At 50.0% G+C, this 20410-nt stretch overlaps 1 protein-coding gene across 15 annotated transcripts in view; it reads right to left on the reverse strand.

The window, feature by feature from the left end:
* TANC1 (tetratricopeptide repeat, ankyrin repeat and coiled-coil containing 1) overlaps positions 1 to 20410 on the reverse strand; it is a 240703-nt gene that overhangs the window by 16333 nt on the left and 203960 nt on the right. For all 15 annotated transcript variants that reach the window (XM_059704362.1, XM_059704351.1, XM_059704352.1 and 12 more), the window contains 3 exons: positions 15384 to 15620; positions 13120 to 13305; positions 10585 to 10663 (listed from right to left, as the gene is read on the reverse strand). In XM_059704362.1, coding sequence (XP_059560345.1) covers positions 10585 to 10663; positions 13120 to 13305; positions 15384 to 15620 — 502 coding nt within the window. The remainder of the gene's footprint in view (positions 1 to 10584; positions 10664 to 13119; positions 13306 to 15383; positions 15621 to 20410) is intronic.

Genomic DNA, 20410 nt, shown 5'->3' on the forward strand with positions numbered 1-20410 from the left:
GTGTCAGCAGCCCCAGGATGGAAGGATACCATATTCGGGAATAAGCTAGCCCGAAGACTCGGCAACGCATGCTTAAACAAACAAAATCAAGGCACAGCTCTGCTCAGGAATCCCAACTATTCCGCTCAACAGGCTGACCTCTGAGCTGGCCACCAGGCTCCAGCGAGGGTCACTGCACACGGCCCGGTCAGAACTCAGGAGAGGGGACCGGGCAGGACAGGGCGCCCTGGCCATGGGCGAGGCCTTGCCTGCCGGCCAAGGAAACCCAAATCAAAACGACCACATGCCATGTTTTAGGATCCGAACTGGACACAATTTCTTTCACCTGCAAAATCCTTAACTGGATGGCACTATTGTAATTAAATGCCCCTGCAAGCACCTATCTTTTCCTGACGATTCTGAGCGATTTTACCCCAGCAATACTGTCCCCTCTGTCTCCAGAGCATGAGTAGCTTTGTCTCGGCAGATACTCACTTTAAGAAAACCGACCTGATACGCGACAGTATGAAGTTACTGACATCAGTGAGACACAGTTCTTTGTCAAATGGATTGTTTCCAGGGATCTCTTACGGTCTAGCGATGTGACTTACAAAAATGCAACTCTCACCTTGCGAGGGACACAGGCATTCCATAAGCAGGGCTGCCTGTAACAGTCTATGGCAGGTCCGTTGTCAAACACCTGCTAACCCTCTCCCCTACAGGCTTCTGTCTCCACTCTGGAGGCTGAGAGAAGGGGGACAGGTCAGTACCCACAGAGGCAGGGAGCAACCTCTTCACACATCACACACTGACGACTCAAACCACCCGCCGAGGCCGGGGCTAGCACGTTAGCCGCAAAGGTGCACGCCCTAAGAGGGCACTCCCTGCTGGCCGGGCGGCTGAGGGCGGGCAGTGGCTCAGCTATGCCTGCATGCTTGCTTTTATTTGTGCAATTTATCTACTAATATATTGGCTTTCCCCATCATTTATAAAAACGAGTGGAAAATGGGAAAAACCGAAAGTGCCAATATTAGTAGTAAGCAGCGGGGTTCTCTTAAAAGTCACCTAGTTGCAACTAAGATGGAAACCGCTGGATGTGACGAAGGCAGGGAGTGAGGTTTGAACCTCCGCTGAAGGCTCAACGGGCGAACCACACTCAACTGTAAAGGAGGAAAACAAAAGTAAAAAAAGTGTTTGCAAAACACTGGAAAATTCTCAGCGATTTTATCTAAGAGGTAAAATATAATTAGGGATTTCATGATTTAAAAAAACAAAACATAAACATTTGGAAATGGCAGCCTCTCCCCTCCACTTTCTAACAACTGACCCTCGAATGGTTACAGCAGAGGGGGAGCACGGCCTGTGCCTGGCTTTGCTGCCGTTTGGGGCTGGGCTGTCACACGGAGGCCTCAGAGAGGCTGGCCCCAGAGGAATTCCTGGATGAAGGTGGGTCCCCCACTTCCGCCACCCCAAAAACCAGGCAACACCCCCCCCTGCACCTCCTAGGAACAGGGCTGAGACTTATCAACAGCCAACCTCACAGCCTGACTTTGTTAGGCCTTTCCTTCCATCGCTGAGGGAGGGAGGCAGAAGCACACACTTCCCAGCAGCGATCCATTCCTCGTCGCCACACAGACAGGGCCGGCGTTTGATCGAATCCTCAGCTCAGCAATGTGCGGCCCCAGTGAAACACGTGCAGACTGCCCTTCCTGAGACACGTCCAGGGGCCCGAGAGGCCGGGGCAGCCCCGCCTGGACAGAGCCTGTGCTGGGAGGGGCGGCCCAGGACCTCATGAACAGGAAGCCGGCACTGCCCACAAGCTCTCTGAACCTCACAGGCACTTGTTTGAAACACCTTCCTGATTGTTCTGACCCTTCCTTGTTGTTCTCTGCTTGGCAGAAGGCTCCCAGGAGGGCCTACAGGGGCAGGTGGAAGGCCGGGCGGGGTCAAGGAGAGGAACTCTGTGTTACAAAGCAACAGGCGGCAACCAAGCAGCACATAAAAAACACGTTGCCTCCCCCACCTCATCCACCCACCTCCCATGGAGCCCCTAAGAGAGGCGAACACAGGCAGGGGTCTAACCTGAGGAACCAGGACACTCGGACACGTGACCAGTTCCAGTGTCAAAACACACTGTCAGCCCTGGCTGGTTTGGCCCAGTGGATAGAGCACTGGCCTGTGAACTGAAGGGTCCCAGGTTCGATTCCTGTCAAGGGCATATGCCCAGGTTGCAGGCTCAGTTCCCAGTAGGGGGCATGCAGGAGGCCGCTAATCAATGATTCTCTCTCATCATTGATGCTTCTCTCTCTCTCTCCCTCTCCCTTTCTCTCTGAAATCAATAAAAATTATTAAACAAACAAACAAAACAAAACACGGTCAGTCTCCGTGCATAGATGAAAGATAAAACATGAGCCTCCAGCTGCCAGGGAATTCTTTAAAGAAATAAAATGTGCAATTGCCACTAAACAGGACTTCATCTGTGACCAACATTCTCCTCTATTCTTCCTATCTCTAAAGCATTGCAAAATAACTAAGATCCTAGCACTTAAACATTTCAATACTATATCAAGTCCAAATGCATAGCATAAACTAATAATATATGTTAATGATAATTAATTAATATTGATAATCACCTTATCACAACCCTGGCAGCATAGCCCCTCTGCTGAACACTTACTCTGCTAAGCACTGGGCACAATGCTATGGATGAATTCTAATTTCCCCTCAACAAGGACCCTTGGAATTGGATGATTATGTGCATTTTATCAGGGAAAGGAAGAGTCGCATTATTTGCCCCAAATCATGAAGCCAATCAGTGTCAGTCAGGAATTACCCCCAGCAGCTGGTAAACCTGGAGCCATGTTATCAAAAACAGGACGATCTGCCACAGTTTAACAATGTACTATGACACTGTGAGGTGCTTCCTGTGCGATGATTCATGGAATTAATCACACATTCATGTAATACACAGCCAACTTCCGTGAGGCAAGTACCACTCCTCCGTTTTAACCGATGATGAAAATAATGCCCAGAGATGTTAAACAACTTGCCTAAGGTCACACAGCTCATGGGAGGCAGGGACAGGCCTGGGAGGCAGGGTGTCTGACGGGAGTCTGAGGTCTTCATTCCTACGCTGCTGCCTCCAGGAAGTCTCCTTTCAAACTGTCCGACTAATCAAGCTGCCTACGAATGTTGTTTTAGACCCAGAGGGTAGGAAAACACATTTCCTCTCTGAAGAACGATGACACTTTCTCCCAGGGACAGTCAGGATAGTCTACAATGGCCGTGCTCCCTCCTCACCGTGGGCACGTGGCTTCCTAAGGCCCACACCGCAGTGCGGCCTCGTGGACACTGAGACCTGGGGCAGGAAGATGTGTGCTGCTCCTCGGGCCCTGTCCCTGACGTTTCCCCCTTCAAATGAGCCTCTTCACACCCCTTGAGGAACCATGTGTGCTATAAATAACGTGAACTCCACTTAAAAACTATTTCCTATAATGTGGGTGACATCAGTCACATTTCATACAGACGTTGTTCTAAAAATCTCTCAGAAGATCGCAGCTCTGAGCAGCTGTCACTTCCGAACTGTGCTGAGAGGGCTATTTCTGAGAGATCCTCTTACACCGAATTATTTCAGGCCCGTGCAAGGGGCTGCTCTCCCTGCTCTCCTAAAGGGCAGGGCCTGTGTGCTGAGGACAGTGACGGGCGGGCCAGCACGCAGGGCGCCCGTGTGATCACAGAACCATTTTTTACACGCTCACCTCTGGTCTCAGAAAAGCAAAAGAAAGCAAGAAAGAATCCACATATCATTTCCATAAGAACCTGAAAGAATCTATATGGATCTGTAGTGGTGCTGATGAGCCACCCGCAGTCCTAGGAGTGACTGACGGAAAGACAAGCAACAGTCTGCAGGTAGGAGGCTTTCGGCTGTCACGATGTGAGAGTACAAGTTCTTACATTGAGAGCAGAAGCCTGTTTTTTAAAGATGGATATGAACCCGACCGGGGTGTGGCTTGTGGTTGAGCATCGACAGGAGGTCACGGTTGGATTCCCGCTCAGGTCACATGCCCGGGTTGTACTCGATCCCCCGTAGGCCAGTAGGCGGTGTGCAGGAGGCAGCCGATCAGTGATTCTCTCTCACCATTGATGTTTCTATCTCCCTCTTCCTCTCCCTTCCTCTCTGAATCAATAAAAATATATTTAAAAAATAATAATAAAGATGGATCTGAGGAACCACTCACCAGAATGGTGACTATGTACAAAAACAGCAACAAGATGTGGGCACTGGGGATCCAGCGATCAGTCATGTGCCCTGAGATGCGCTCTGTGCTTTCAACAGGCCTCGCTCCTCACCCCTCTCCTGCCTGCAGGGCAGGGCACACCCAGGCCAGGGCCAACCCCAGGGGTCTACTGAGCAGGAAGGGGACAGAGGTGGACAAACCCGTCCCCTCAGTTCTTACCCCCAAGCCCCTCACTGTTGGGGGACCCCCACGCCCATCACCCTTCTTCCAGAGCTTGGGTTACTCGTTTCCCATGTCCCCCAGTCCCCCAGTTTGTCCTCCCTCTTACAGGGCTGTGGGTGACCCCACCCCAGCCCTTCCTCTCAGGGTCCTGAGCTACCCCTCTCGCATCCTCTCCAGGGTCCTGTGTTCCCTAATGTTCCCCTTCCCCCCACCCCTACTTCCAAAGTCCTGGGTTACCCCTTTTCCAACCATCTAGGATCCTGGATTTCCCCCACCCCGTCATGGGCCATCCCCTCCCTCACACCCTCAGGGTCCTGGGTTACCCTCTTTCCTCACACCCTCGGGGTCCTGGGTTACCTGTGTTTCCTCACACCCTCTGGGGTCCTAGGTTGTCCCTCGTCCATGCTTTTACACCAAGGACAACCAAGAACCTCTATTTCTGACTTGACTGACAGAAACCTGGGTTTCCAGGGACCTTTCTTCACTTTCCTAGGACAAACCTGAGCAGAGGAAGGAACGCCTGGACAAGTATTTTCCAACAGCAGTGCGGGCGAGATGCTCAGGACCTCAAAAACACCGAATGCCAGTCCCTCAGCTTCTCCACGGGATACTTTCAGCAATTCCTGAGCACAGACTCTCCACGGGCCCCAACAAGCAGTGGACAAACGCTTTTCCTTCCAGGCTTTCCCTGGAAATTCTGCCCCGGGTGTGCATACATAGGTGAATGCCAAAAGCTTCTCTCCATAAAAAGTAAGGTCGAGTTCCAATGAGCAAAGGGTCACCTCTCACTCAACCATAAGGCATCCCGTTCCCCGGGGGCCATGCCCTGGCTCTGGGGAAGCCTTGGGTGTGGTAAGCTCACACCTGGGCCCACCTGCCATTCAGAACTAAAGGACACCCCCTCCAGGGGGATGGGTAGGGCCACAGAATGGGAAACTAAAATAGTTCCGTGGAGACAAGAGTGAAAGTTTTAAAACATCAAGGATGAAGTGCAACTGTATTTCATGGCCCAGTAAGGAAAGAGGTGTGAGAACCCTCTTCCCGGAGACTGGCCTGGAAAGGCCCCACCCCAGCTGCCAGGCCTCAGACTCAGGTTCCAGGGGTGGTCAGACTTTGCTTTATTTGCACATAAACTGACAAATGCTGAAACAGAAGGGCCTCTATACCCTGCAAAGAGCTGGAAGTTCTGGCCAGAAACACAGACAGCAGTCTCCCAGGCGTGAGAGTTGCCTGGAGTGTGGAAACACAGTTCATCTGACAATTCACCACGGCATGAGGTCACCAGGTGAGCACCGCGCAGCTCTGACCATTTCAGGCTGGGCTAATTCACATCCAGCACCCACACGGAAACGGCAACTCTGTTCGGTCGGGACTTCGTGGGAGCCAGACTTACCTGTCATGGCTGTGGAATGCCTGAGACAGAGATCGCACAAGCATCGGATGGGCTCCTGTCATGTTCCAGGCTGCCCGGAAGCCAGGAGACCGAGGCCATCTGCCAGGTCTGGAGCATCCCAGAGCAAGGGGCCTGGGGCTGCAGGGCGGAGCGCTGGGCGGGAGACACTCCAGCAAGCCCAGTCCCTGGCAGCTCCTGGGGCCCTTTTGGGCTCACCTGTCTGGTGTTGAAGGGCCCCTTACTCCTCCCCTCCAACCTCCGCCCGGTCCCTCTATACCACCTGAGTGAGCACGAGGAGCTACTGGACTACAGCACTGGTTTTGACGGGCTGAATCCTCAACATCAAACAGACATAAGGAGCAAATGGCCCCAGAAGCTGGTGAAAAGGGAAACTTACGTTAAGCTCTGCTCTAGAACTCAGGCAGAGATAGCCTAAGTTGTCTAAAAGCCATAGATTTACTGCCATAAACCCTACACTAAGCACTGTTACCATTTTAGATGAAATCTACTATATATTTTCTTGTCTCTTTAAACCTAAGATAGGAACCATCCCCCCTCTGTGATGACATTTGGTGACTAGGTCATCAGCAGGGAGACACCTGGCGTACTAAAGGTGCACGGCTGTCTCTACCCCCACCATCCCCACCTGGATTGGGCCGAGTGACAAGGGACCTCACACAGGTCTGTCCTTCCCTATGGCCCCTCCCTCTGACTGTCAGCTGTCATTCTCACGGATGACCTGCTACCTCCAGTCAGCACCAGGCATGAAAACCACACATTGGCAACACACGGTAGATACCCTGGGATTGCAAGCGTCTCTTCTGGCAGAAAAGTGGGGAAGGACTCTGCACAGATTTAGCACCCCCACTTCTGGGACATGGCATCACCACGCGGAAAACCAGGGGCCCTTCAACGGCAGGCAGGTGAGCCAAAAACAGACCCAGGAGGCCCTGCCTTGCAACCCCAGCAGCTGGTATTTTAAAGACCAGCTACTCACAGCTGAAGCAATACTGACAGACTTGTAGAAACTTACACACGGTTGGTGTGGAGAGCGGCTACAGGGTTTGGACAGGTTCAAGCCTTGGATGATGAGAGGGCACAGTCCTCTCATGGCCACCTCCAAGTCTCAGCTTGGAGGGAGAGCCCTCCCAGCACAATTATAGCCAACAGCTGTAGTTGTAGCTTGAACCTATGGTCCGAACACGTGGCCCCACGTGCCTGAGTGATGTGGGCTTGATAGAGTTCAGGTGCATGTAATTGAGTAGGATTGAAACCCACCAGAATGTTGTAAACATCTTGACCACGCCCTTATTTTGCCTCGTGGAATCTGGCTATAAAATAAACACACGGCTTGTGGGCGCTGGCGCTGTCTCTCCATTCGGGAGCAGTGTCCCACCCAGACCCAGCTTTCTTCTCCTGTCTGTCTTTTCTCCATCCTTCACCGCCCCCTCTCAGGGTCACTGAACCTGGCTGAGCTGGCGTGGCACATAAGGCGCCCTGGGGCTGAGTATGCCATGGCCGTGCCGGCTCCCCACAGGTTGGGAGACAGATAATGAATGCATTATCGATACAGACCGTCCAGTTGTTCCCTCCTCTTCCCACTCTCTAGGCAGAATCAGACGCAGGATGCTCCCCTCAAGCTGCTGCTGGAGACAGACAAGCCCCAGGCTAAGTGTCTCGGTCACAAATCACCACTGACCACACCCAGGGATGAGGACCAAACAAAACCAGGAAGTGAAACAACCGCTTTCACTTCCAAGGGTCCCCAGCAACTAGAAGCAGTACACAGAGCAGTGCGGCCGGTGCAGGTGGGGGAGCCACAGGTCGCTGCCCGGTGAGAATGAGGACTGTGAGCTGGCCTACCCACTCACGCTTATGCTCTCCAGGAGATATTTGGGCTCAGGTAACGTGGACCTTCCGTGGCCAAATCCCAAACACAGGCCTCACGATCTGGGCAGTACCCCAAATTTGTAGATGCGCTCTCATTTAAGGCTTCCTCTGCCAGATTTCAGTGTGCAACTGTCTTTGACAACCACAGGTCTGGAAATGAGGATTTGGGGTAGCAGACAATGACAGTCATTTTTGAAGGAACACAGGAGAAAGGTACCAGATAGGAAATGCAGAGACGGGAAGGCTGTATTTTTATATATACACACACACACACACAGTGGGGCCTTGACTTACGAGTTTAATTTGTTCCAAGACCGAGCTCATTAAGGAGCTCGTTAAGGAGCTTGTTAACTCAAATTACTGTCAACTCAATGCAAAATATCGGCTAAGAGACAGCTGGTATCAAAAAACTCGTTAGTCGGGACACTCGTAAGTCAAGGCCCCACTGTATATTATATTAATGTTTTTTTTTTAAAGAGAGGGAGAGGGATAGAAAGTTAGAAACATCGATGAGAGAGAAACATCATCAATCAGCTGCCTCTTGCACACCCCCTACTGGAGATGTGCCCACAGCCAAGGTACATGCCCTTGACTGGAATGGAACCCAGGACCCCTCAGTCTGAAGGCTGATGCTCTATCCACTGAGCCAAACCAGTTAGGACAAGACTGACTATATTGACACAGTCCACAGAGAGCCCACTGGGGACCTTTACACCCAAGAAACAGTGATTAACTTAAAAAAAATCCTTCGAACTCTGGGCTGATGACGTTCACCCTGCGCCTGCTGAGGAAGGGCATGCGTACTCCCCAGGCTGCAAAGTGGTCTGAAGGGCGCGCTTCCGAAGGCGGGGGCTGAGCTGTGATTCATCTTTTCAGTAAGGTTGATGGGAATAGTGGTTTCTCTTACCTGTCTCTTTAGCTATCAGCCTAGCAGATTCTCAAGGGGGTCGGGGATCCTAAAATTCATGACGGGTCAGCAAGAGACACAACAGACTGCTCACACAAGGCCCTCACATGCAGCCCTTCTCTGGATTTTTCTTCCAGAAAGAAAAATCTTCAGTATTAAAGGCTGGGGATTCCCCTTTGGGCTCAGTGTGCCTGTTAACTACTACTAGACCTGGCCACCATCGCCACCACGGGCACCCCTCATTCTGTGTCACTGCACAAAGCCCCCCAGTGGTTCTCTATCTGTCCCAAAGCCACAATCACCTGGCACGACCTGGGATGCCTGCTAAGAAAACTGAGTGTGGGGCTCCCCTAGACCCGTGGTAGGCAAACCATGGCTCGCAAGCCACATGCGGCTCTTTGGCCCCTTGAGTGTGGCTCTTCAACAAAATACCATGTGTGGGCGTGCACGTACAGTGCGATTGAAACTTCGTGGCCCATGAGCAGAAGTCGGGATTTTGTGGAAGAGCCGGTATTTTGTGGAAGAGCCACACTCAAGGGGCCAAAGAGCCACATGTGGCTCGTGAGCCGCGGTTTGCCGAGCCGCAGTTTGCCGACCACTGCCCTAGACATAACAAATCAGGATGTTGAGGCACTGTTCCCGGGGTTCTTATCATTGGGTACATTTGGACGAGATTCCTTATCTTCACCACGATCCTGGAAAGTAGGTTCTATTTACCGCATTTGACAAGGAGGCAGAGGAACTTGCCCAAACCTGCGACACCAGCCACTGGAAAGGCAGGAATGGGACCCTCTGACTAAGCACCATGCAAAGTCCTATTTTGCCACCCACAACACTATAGGGAAGTGGACGGAAGCTTTTCTTTCCTGAGCTTACAGAGCAGCCCGTACTATCTAAATGGGGTGGGGAAAGACTCCATAAAGAATTAAAGGCAATATTTAAATCTACTCACATTTAGCCCCAAGCATAACCCAACTCTGTTCAGGGTTCTGCGCTCTTCCTGGAACAGGGGCCAGGCCACCTTCTCCGTAGACACCAGGACAGACTGGCACTAACGCCACACACACACACACACACACACACACACACACACACACACACACACACACGGTGGCAGCCCCGAGGGAAGGCCTGCACCCCACCCTCACCCTCCAAACACCTGAGGCTTTTCTTAAGTATGAGTTCGCTGAAAAACTCGACACACTGCCGTTTGGCTGGTTAGGAAATAATTCAGGAGCATTTGGAAATAAATCTGCACAGGAGAAATGGAAGCCATGTACACTGTGTCTACACACAGCACACAGCCTGGACACACACAGTAAACACCCTTGGCTACATCCACTCAACAACAACTCATAACGTAGAGTCCTATGATGCTGATACCAATTCAGTGCCATGGAAAATCTCAAAGCAGCATTATCCATATTAACCTGACAGGTAACCAACTCAGATCTTCATGGGCTCCCTTCCCATGCTGCAGTTAAACACACACCCCTCCCCCCACAGCGCAGGAAATGGGCTTGGCAGCCTGGCCTCAGTGCTTTAAGCAGCCCCCGAGGCCCCAGGCTGCTCTCATTCCACAGGCAGCCGCAGCCCTATTCACTGAACACCTTGGATTCATCTGAACCCGGGCAGCAGCCCTGCCCTGCTCACAGGAGACCAGGCTGCTTAGGATAAGGGAACACCTTATTCAGGTCTTTCCGGCTGGCATTCATCAGAGGCTGTATTTCTAGCTGACAGTCATCAGATTCATAGGCACTGCTGGTCTAATTCAAAATGATTTGAATTTTAGGAAAGTTTTACGACTCATCTGCTAAGCTTCAAATACCTCAGGATAAAATAACAACAGGGCGATATGCATCCCAAGTCATCCTTAGGACGATTAGGCCCAAACGAGGGCTAAGACATCTGGCATCCGGGCTGGCCCAGACTGTAAGCCGTGGAGCCATAATTACCTGTTTCTCCCCACAGCGTGTCGGTGCCATTGACGTCTATTTCATGTTCCTTTTCCAGTCCCAGCAAGCACTCGACCACCTGTCAGAAGTGGCAAGGTGACTTAATGAGTTCTCATCGCCATATGTGCTTATTGTACCCATGTACCAAAGGAGCGAGTCTGTTGTTTTTTAACCATGATTATCTCATGCTGCACAAGGAGAGAAAATATAATGAAAACCGTTTTCAAGCATAATTCATATGCTATCCACACGTTCACTTTGAGGAGAATTTAAAAAAAAAAAAGGCGCAGTGAATTTCAGCAACGTTGTTCAGGATTACCAAGTATTCGGAATTTTAATGAATTCCAACATGACCCAAATATGCCAGCCTAATCATCAAAGGACACAGGATATCACACAAAGTGCAGCTTCTGCATAAATTGCCCGAAGATGGTGAATCCATTTTCACAAGGAAAGAAAACAAGGCGGTGTGTATCTTTTCAATACAATAAAATAAATAGCATTGTCCAAATGATTTTCATACTGACAGCGTTATTACTCTCTCCTGTGCGGGCACCGACCCCATCAAAGAGCAGGCGGGGTCACAGGTGTGGACGCAGGATGCTGGCTCGAGGGGAATCGGAAGGATGTGAGCCCCGAACCCTTCACTCTGCACAACAGCAGCAGCAGCAGCAGGCGAGGGCAGAGCCATTTTCCCGTCCCCCAATCTGCACCAATGTGGTAGGCTGAACAACAGCCCCCAAATATATCCACATCTTTGTCCCCAAAACTGGGAATGTTACCATGCATGGCAAGCGGGAATGTGCAGATGTGACTACGAATCTTGAAAGGGACGATGACCTTGCATTACCCAGGTGCATGCCTCATATACACCTGACATAATCACAGCGGCCCTTGAAGAGGGACAGGAACAACAGTTCAGAGGAAGGAGGAGATGGGAAGAAGCACAGGTTAAAGTGATGCACTTTGCAGACAGAGGAAAGGGCCATAAACTAAGGAATACAGCTGGCTTCTAGAAACTAGAAGAAAGCTAAACACTATTCCCCTCTAGAGCCTCCAGAAACAACACTGGCTTCCTGACACCTTACCTTTAGCTTTCTGACTTCCAGTCCGAAAGAGAATGGGTGTCTGCTGTTTTAAGCCACTCAAGTCTGTGGTCACTTGTTACAGCAGCATGAGGAAGCTCATACACCCTTCGAGGTGGTGAATGAATCCTGCCCTTTGCTATGAAGTTGTTACTGGTGAGGCTGAGGTTCTTTTGCACAGTATTCTTCTCAGCCAGCTTTAAAACACGCTGAGCTTATCATAAACCCATTATATATAACATTTAACATATTTTTATGAAATATGGTTTTTTTTAAAATAAAACAAGTATTTTTTCCAGAACTGAAACATGTAAGTTGACTGGTATTGTTTCATATTTTTGTAAATCTCTCATGTCTCTCTTAAGAGAGCTGCATCCTCTTATATGCTTCTGCATTCAACTTAATGCAATATATTGTGTTGAAGTATTATGTATGTGTATTTTTAATGTGTGTGTATGTTTGCTCTTGTGTTTTAAATATGAAAAGTTAGCCAGCCAACCAGCTTTGCACCCAAATTTATTCTAAATTATTGTAGGGACAATGGGGACAACTCTTACCAAATACTGGCAACTCTGATCGCTTGAGGATCATACAGAGAGAGAAATACATAGAAGGGAGCAAGTAAAATATTAAATTCACAGACACACTGGTGAGGAGGTGACAATTACACCTGAAACTGAGGAATGCCAACGTCTACCAGAAATAAGTGCTCTATTGAACTGCTGGTGGAGTTTTCCTTCAGTGCAGGAACTGTGAATGGCAAGCGTTTTTACAGGCTATGAGAGCATTGAGTTTCTACTTTTAAAATCTTTCAAATACTCAAGGACAATTTTAGAATTAGGATTCCATCTGATTATTTTTAAAAGACCAAAAGGACAAAAGAATGAATCAAAGTGGGGGTAAAAAGTAAGGCAGCAGGGCAAGAGGATCAAAGTAGAAGAGGGAAGGAAGACAGACATAGACAAGGAAGCCCTGGCTGGTGGCTCAGTTGGTTGGAGCACTGTCCAGGACACCAAAAGGTGGCAGGTTCAATTCCCTGTCAGGGCACGTACTCAGGTTACGGGGTTCCATCTCAGATGGGGATTGATGTTTCTCTCTCTCTCCCTTCCTCTCTTAACAATCAATTTTTAAAAAGGGACAAGGAAGAGCAGAGAATGAACGTTGACTATGATGAAGGACTCCGTGTGGAAGAGGCCTCCCCAACGTGAGCACACATATGCACTTGACACGGTGGGCCTGAGGCTTTCACTCATAGGAAGGGTGTGATGCCAAGACCCTGGATCGTGGTCACACATGGTCAAACCAAATGCTGTTTCTCGAAACCCTCCTTTACCTTCTTTTCTTCCATGCATCAGACTAGCAACTCCAAAGAAGGTGACCTGCACAAGCACCCACCCCAGTGCACCACAGCTTCCAGTTTCCCAAGAGGGAACCCCGCAGCCCCACTCACCGAGCCGTGGCCCATGCTGGCGGCCGCTGTCAATGCCTGCTGCAGGGCGTGGCTCTTCTTCAGTGCACCTGGCTGGGGTGCACCTGCCGACCACTCGCAGGCCAGCAGGTACTGGAGAACGTCGCTGTGGCCCCTCAGTGCGCTGTGGACCAGCGCACACTGGCCTTTCTTATCCAAATGGTCCAACTGGAAGGCAGGAGCAAAGGTCACTGTTAAGCACAGTGGTTCTCAACCTTCTTAATGCCGCGACCCTTTAATACAGTTCCTCATGTTGTGGTGACCCCCAATTTCATTGTTACAAATTGAACATAATTAAAGCATAGTGAATAATCACAAAAACAATATGTAATTATATATGGGTTTTCCGATGCTCTCAGGCGACCCCTGTGAAAGGGTCGTTTGATCCCCAAAGGGGTCGTGACCCACAGGTTGAGAACCTCTGGTTTAGCATCACCTTTGCTCTGAGAACATGGGTCCAACACAAATGCTGTCTGTGTGCAAACACAGGGACTGGGTCCACGTCCCAGTGCGACTTTCTGGAGAACAGAGTCCTGCTGGCATTACTTCGACGGAATGAATGCACTCTGCCAGCTCTCGGGTTCCCTTTGCAGACTGGCTGTCACAGCACACCCTGCTCACTCCCTGTGTCCCTCCAGCAAACAACGGGGAGCTCTGAGTTCTCTGGGGAGCACGTGTTAGGACACAGATCGAAAGCTCAGCCAAAGCCCTGTGCTCACCGACTCCAGTTCCTGGAGGGGGACATTCTAACGGGCTGTGACAGGCTACATTCTGGGGGCGCAGAGCAGTTCTTTAGTCACTAAGCCAGGAGAGCCAGCAAAAGGGAGGGATTTGGAAGACCCAGCTCTGAACAAGGAAGGGACTCTGAATGGCGTCAGATTGGGGAAGGAGGCTGTGTGCAGGCAGGCGACCTGGGAGCTGTCAGCATGTCAAGCGTGGCTACAGAGCCGGGAAGGCCAGCTCGTCACAGAGTGTCTGAGTGCTGCATACCTCCTACAGGCCCAAAGGCAGCAGATAACGTGTCATTCTGTCTACACTCAGGAATACAGACTCTCCTTGCTTCCGAATTCTGGGAATGCCCTGCACCCCCACCCAGAGGCTTTGCAAGACCTTGACCCTTGCCCTCCTACAGATCTTTCAGCTGGGGTGGAAGGGGGCGGCTGGCCTCCGAATAAAGCTAAGTCCCAGTCTGGATGTGGGAATGAGGTGTGCTGATGTGCACTAATGCGCCCCCTGGGAAGGCGTAACAGCCATATTTCTCTTCTTCCTCATACTAAATTAAAGTTCATCCATCCCAAATGTGTTTTTGAGAGGAAAACCAAAAGGGCTCCCACAGTTACTAGAAGCCTAATGTCTTTTTGTTAAACCTTCGGTATCCTAATTAGCAGAAAGACATCACCGATTTCTTTCAATTGTTATTCAAAAGCACCCGCCCCCCTCCCGGCCCCCAAATGAAATGCTTACAGTAAGCCTAAATAGAGTTTACTGTGAGCTCGGCACTGCTCTCATTCAATTTATTAACATCGATAGTCCTAGAGTAACTTATCTAATAATAATGTTAATGCTCACACAACAGCCCTGTGGCAGACACTGTTGTCATGCCCATCTTACAGGTGGGAAGCCTGAGGCACGCAGCCTCAACTACTTGCCCAACGTCCCAGCTGGCAGCTGGAGAAATAAGGATTCTGGGCTGTCTGGCTCCTGGATCCACATGCTCAGGCACATGGCTTCTAAGGCCCACAGAACTCATTTTATTGTTTAAAAAAAAGGCATGAAATGAAATGGGACAAGGAGAGAGAGAAAAAAATGAAACATGTGAATCTTTTCACGCAATTGGTGCTGTTAAATTCTGGTAAGTTCTATCTAGGTCCGCACTTGCAGGCTTTTGAAAGGATGGCCCTACTGGGCCACTGGTGCCAGGAACCCCCGGTAGCCTGCCTCCCCCGGGGCAACAGTAAGCAGAGTAAGAGTTTGGGAGGCAAACACCCAGCCCCTGGCTCTCCAAGGCTGCGCCCTGGAGCACCCACTCAGCGCACCCCTCAGGTGGTATCCCACGGCAGTGCTGAGCTCACCCTTTCTGTTTACCTGGCAATTTCTGTTCAATGCAATTCAACCAGGTAGAGACAAATGGAAGGCTGGCCCAGGGCATAATTCTAACGAGGACATGAAGACATTCCGCCCCCCCCACCCCCCCCCCACCCCCCCCCACCCCGCCCGCCCACTGCCGGGGGAAGGCTGCTGCTTACCCTCGCCCCCTTCTTGACCAGCAGGCACACCAGCTTCATGTGGCCAGCAGCGGCCGCGTAGCAGAGGGCGGTCATGCCGTTCTCGGACATGCCGTCCAGGCAGGCACCAAACTCCAGGAGCAGAGTGACCACCTCCTCATGGCCAAGGTGAGACTGGACGCACAGGATCGGGGCGTTATTCAGCACTTCGGTCCTGTAGTTCACGTTGGCCCCTCCCAAAATCAGGAGCCGGCTCACCTGTTGGATAATGTCCCCCAACAAGATTAAAATCTCACGTAAATGTCACAACATTTGTAACAACTTCCGTGGAGAGGGGCAGTAGCCTCATACTGATCAGGTGGTTCTCAAACTCGAGTGTGCACCGTGTTACCTGCGAACGTGCTGCAAGCGCACATTCTCCGTGGTGGGAATGCAAATGGTGCAGCAGCCACGGAAAAAGAGTGTGCAGGTTCCCCAAGATCCGGCAGTCCCACTTCCGGGAATATTCCAAAGGCAATGAAATCAGGGTCTCAAAGAGGTACCTGCACTACCATGTTCCCTGCAGCATTAGTCACAACAGCCAAGAGATGGAAGCAAACCGAATGTCCCTCGATGGTTGAATGAATAAACAAAATGTGGTATATGCCTGTGTGTACAATGGAGTATTATTCAGCCTCGAAAAAGAAATTCTCACCCTGGCTGAGTGTCAGTCATCCTGATAGGCCAAGGTAGAGGGTTTGATCCCCGGGCAGGACACATATAAGAAACCAATGAATGCATAAATAAGTGAACAACAAATCAATCTCTCTCTCTCTCTCTCTCTCTCTCTCTCTCTCTCTCATCAATGAATAAAAAGAAATTTTAAAAAAGTAAAAGGAAGGAAATTCTGACACATGCTACAACATGGATGAACCTTATGGACATTACGCTAAGTGAAATAAGCCAGTCACAGAGAGATAAATACTATGTGATTCCACTTATATGAGGTACCTATAGTAGTCATATCATAGAGACAGAAAGCAGAATGGTGGTTGCCCAGGGCTGGGGGGAAGGTGTAATGAGAGCTGTTTAATGAGTACAGTGGTTTAGTTTTACATGATGAAGAACTTCTGGAGAGCTATTGTGCAATAATGTGAATATACTTTGCTGAAGCCTACACTTAAAGATAATTAAGATAAAATAGAGACCATAGGAATGATTATGGGGTGGGGGGAATGATGAATAAGGTGAAGGGGAACCTAGCCAATAATATTGTGATAAGTTTGCATGGTGACAGGTGATTACAAGAATTAGTGGGGTGATCACACTGTAAGGTATAAAAATGCCAAATCACTGTACACCTGAACCCAATATCACTAATATATACCAATATCACTAATCTACTTAAATAAAAATTTTTTAAAATATATAGTTAAGATAGTAAATTTTATATTGTTGTATATGGGGTTTTTAAAAAGTATATTTTTATTGATTTCAGAGAGGAAGGGAGAGGGAGAGAGATAGATAGAAACATCAATAATAAGAGAGAATCATTAATCGGCTGCCTCTTGCACCACCCCCCCCCCCCCCCACACACACACCTCCACCACCACCCAACCAGGGATCCAGCCCGCAACCCAGGCATATGCCCTGACCAGGAATAGAACCATAACAGGTTCACAGGTCGACACTCAACCCCTGAGCCACACCAGCCGGGCTTGTGTGTTATTTTTTTAAACTAAAATTAAAAAAATTTAAAAGCACAGTCTCAGGCCCCACCTTCTGGACCTGGGGTGCTGGGGTCAGGCCCGAGAAGGTGCCCTTTCCACAAGTTCCCAGCTTCTACTGATGCTGCTCGTCTGGGGTCCACACTTTGAAAAACCACTGCTTAATCTAATAAAAACAAAACTCCTTTTCCTGGCAATGAAATGATCATCATGGGCGTACATAATTAACAGTGAGATAACAAGGCCAAAAGTAAAGGCAAACACTGACTTTTCTTCACCAGGAAGTGCAGAAAAAGCAGACGCATGAAAATGTGTGTGCCCCTGGGATTGTCAGCAGCACAGGGCTCCTAAAAAAATGGTCTTTTTCTAATTGCCCCACCCACCACCCACTGAAGTTACCTGGATCCAGATATGATCCAAGGGGAAGTTTATCTAGAGATTTAAAAATAAAATCACAGAATACCGTATGCACATTGTAGCTCTACTAATGTCTTCTGCATATCTCCAGATCACTGAAAAAACACACGACAGCCCTTTAACACCTATTAAAATGCCCACTGCATTTCTTCAAACAGTTCCCTTCGGTGGCCCGGGCCAGCATCAATCAATCCCCTGACAGGCTCTGGCAGGCCTCCAGGCTGCCCACGAGGTGTGAAAACCACAGACACTGTGTCGTTCATTTGACTAGAGTCTCAAGGGATCGTTAAAAGATGCAGAAAGATGGGAAGTCATATAAAATTCAAGTTCTCTCAATGATATGTGTCCATGTGAGTAGCTGACAGAATTTTTACAAACTGATAGAAATTAATATTACTAGGTGGTGAGACCACGACTTGGAATCGTGCGCAGCATACGGACAGGTTAGAACCCAAAGTGTAAGCTCTGAAGAGTCCTGGTTGTCCCGGGGCTCGACCCCCAGGTGACCCAGCCCTCCAGCTCCCTCTCTCCCAGCACTTTTCCCTTTACTTCCCCACTTTGGCTACGCTGCTGCGTCCAAAGGCAAGCAGGCCTCAGCCTCAGGGCCTTTACCTCTGTCAGGAACGCCCTTCCCATAGATTCAACGGACAAAGGATTGCTTCCTACAGGTCTCTGCTCTGATGCCAGGACACCAGAGAAAACTTCCCCGCCCCCTCCCCTACAGAACACACTCCCACCACTCTGCCCACGTGCACGCACTTGTGTGCACACACTTGTCCACAAGAACCACCCCCCCATGCATGCATCAACCCAGGCCCTGTGCATCCCCTCCTCACACCCCACTTTCCGGCTCAGCCCCCTGCACCAGGTGCTGGCTGGCAGATTCCAAAGTTCACAGAGAAGAGTGGCAAATAAAGGCCCTCCCGGACAGGATGACCCCATCAGATACCCCCACCCGAGGACACCAGTTACAGTGAAGGAAGGACAGACCGCATACATGTGCTGAGGAGACCCCATGACCCACAGCACCCACCCCACAGCTTACACCCATCAGAGGGGAACATCTTTTAGCCCCACCCAGGTCAGCGCCAGCTCAGCCTCCGGCCTCCCACTCCAGCCAGCACTGTGGGTGGAGAGGCAGAGAACTGTCGGAAGAGAGACCAGAAAAGGTGTCCCTGAGCTAACACTGACATTTAACACAAGGCTGCACTTCTGCCAGGCCTGCTCCACAAACCCACATGGGTTTGCTCTTAAAAGCAGTGCCAGACTCAACTAGGATTCCAAAGTATTTAAAGTGGTAAGTGCTAAACAAAAGGAAGGGTTTTTTTAGAAAACGATTTCCCATTCAGCAGCTACCATTTAGTACGGAAAGAATGGATAATGCTGGTGAAATGCTTGGGGATCTTATAAAACCGAGGAAATCGACTCGCACCAAGAGGAATACAGGAGAACCCTGGCAGTTTTTTTCAAAACACATAACATCATATCACTGAGAGACCACCACACTCTGGTCACCCCGGGAATGGCAATAATAGTTGGTAAGTTCCCTGACAGCCAGTTACCCTCTCTGCTCTCCACCAATCCCAGCCCCTCTTGAGATCCATAAGCCTAAGAGAAGATGATGATGGATTAAATAGTCTAAGTTCACAATCAGCTCCTTTACCAACCTTCTGTGTGATTTTCAAAAAGCCACTCAACTTCTCTGTTCTCCAGGTGCCTCCTGAGAAAATAGCCAGTAGATCACCCCATTCTACCCAACAGGTACTCTCTGTCAATAATGTCAGAAGGTGTACTCTCAGTACTGTCTTGCTGACACCTTATAAGACATTACCTGGGTGGTACCAATGTTCGTTAACAATTCACACTTCATCTGCTTATTGGGAAAAACATTTCCTTTGATGGTGCAATGCTATGGGTATTTTTACTGCTTAACCCCAATTGGTGTGTGGATCTTTCCCTAAACCATGGTTCTTTTTTTTTTAATCCTCATCCGAGGACATTTTTCCATTGATTTTTTTTTTGGGGGGGGGGGAGGGGATGGGGAGGGGACAGGAGAAAGAAACATCAATGTGAGAGAAGCACATCGATTGGTTGCCTCCAGCACACATCCCAACTGGGCCAGGGACTGAACCTGCAACCCAGGCACATGCCCTAGATGGGAGTCGAACCCAAAACCCTTTGGTGCGAGGGCCAACACTCTAATCACTGAGAAACCTCGGCCACAGCTAATCCATGGTTCTTCACCTGCTGGACACTGAAACCATCTGGGAGCCTAAGTTTCCAATGCCCGAGCCCCCGTGGAGGCTCTGCCTTGGTTCGGGCACCGAGCTCCCCAGTGATTCTGGTTGGCAGCCAGGGCTGCAAACACATGCGGTGATCAATGCACCTGTGGGACATGGGCTTGCTCTTAGCCAGGTACCTTCCAGCTGTGTGATTTGGGGCAGCTACTAACTGCTCTCATCCTCATCGGAGAAGTGGAGATAAGAACAGCTTCACCTCACTGGGTTGCTGTGAAGATTAAAAGTGAACGTGACACACACAGACACACATAAAGCCCTTAGCACACTCCTCGGCATCCTGCAAGTGCTAAATAAGTTTCACTGCTATCACTGCAATCACTTTTCACAGAATCTTCAGAAGGGACCGGAACCCAGGTCCCTGACGCTGGAAGGCACAGGAGGGCGCTCTGCCCCAGGCACCTGGCCACCGAGGTCTGTTCTCCTGAGCTGTTCACCAGCCCTGAGCAAGCGCAGAGACCTCACGCTTATTTGAGAGCAGACAGGAGTCACCCGGACCCAACAAAAACTCCTGGTGGGCAGCTCCTCTCACCACCAGCCACAGACACATCCAGAAGTTCTCAGGTGCCTGCAGCCGAGTCTCGGTCTCCAGGAAGGAGACAGGGCACAAGTGAGAGTAAGTCACCTG

Source organism: Myotis daubentonii, chromosome 7 (genome assembly GCF_963259705.1).
Source record: "Myotis daubentonii chromosome 7, mMyoDau2.1, whole genome shotgun sequence".
Classification (NCBI taxonomy): domain Eukaryota; kingdom Metazoa; phylum Chordata; class Mammalia; order Chiroptera; family Vespertilionidae; genus Myotis; species Myotis daubentonii.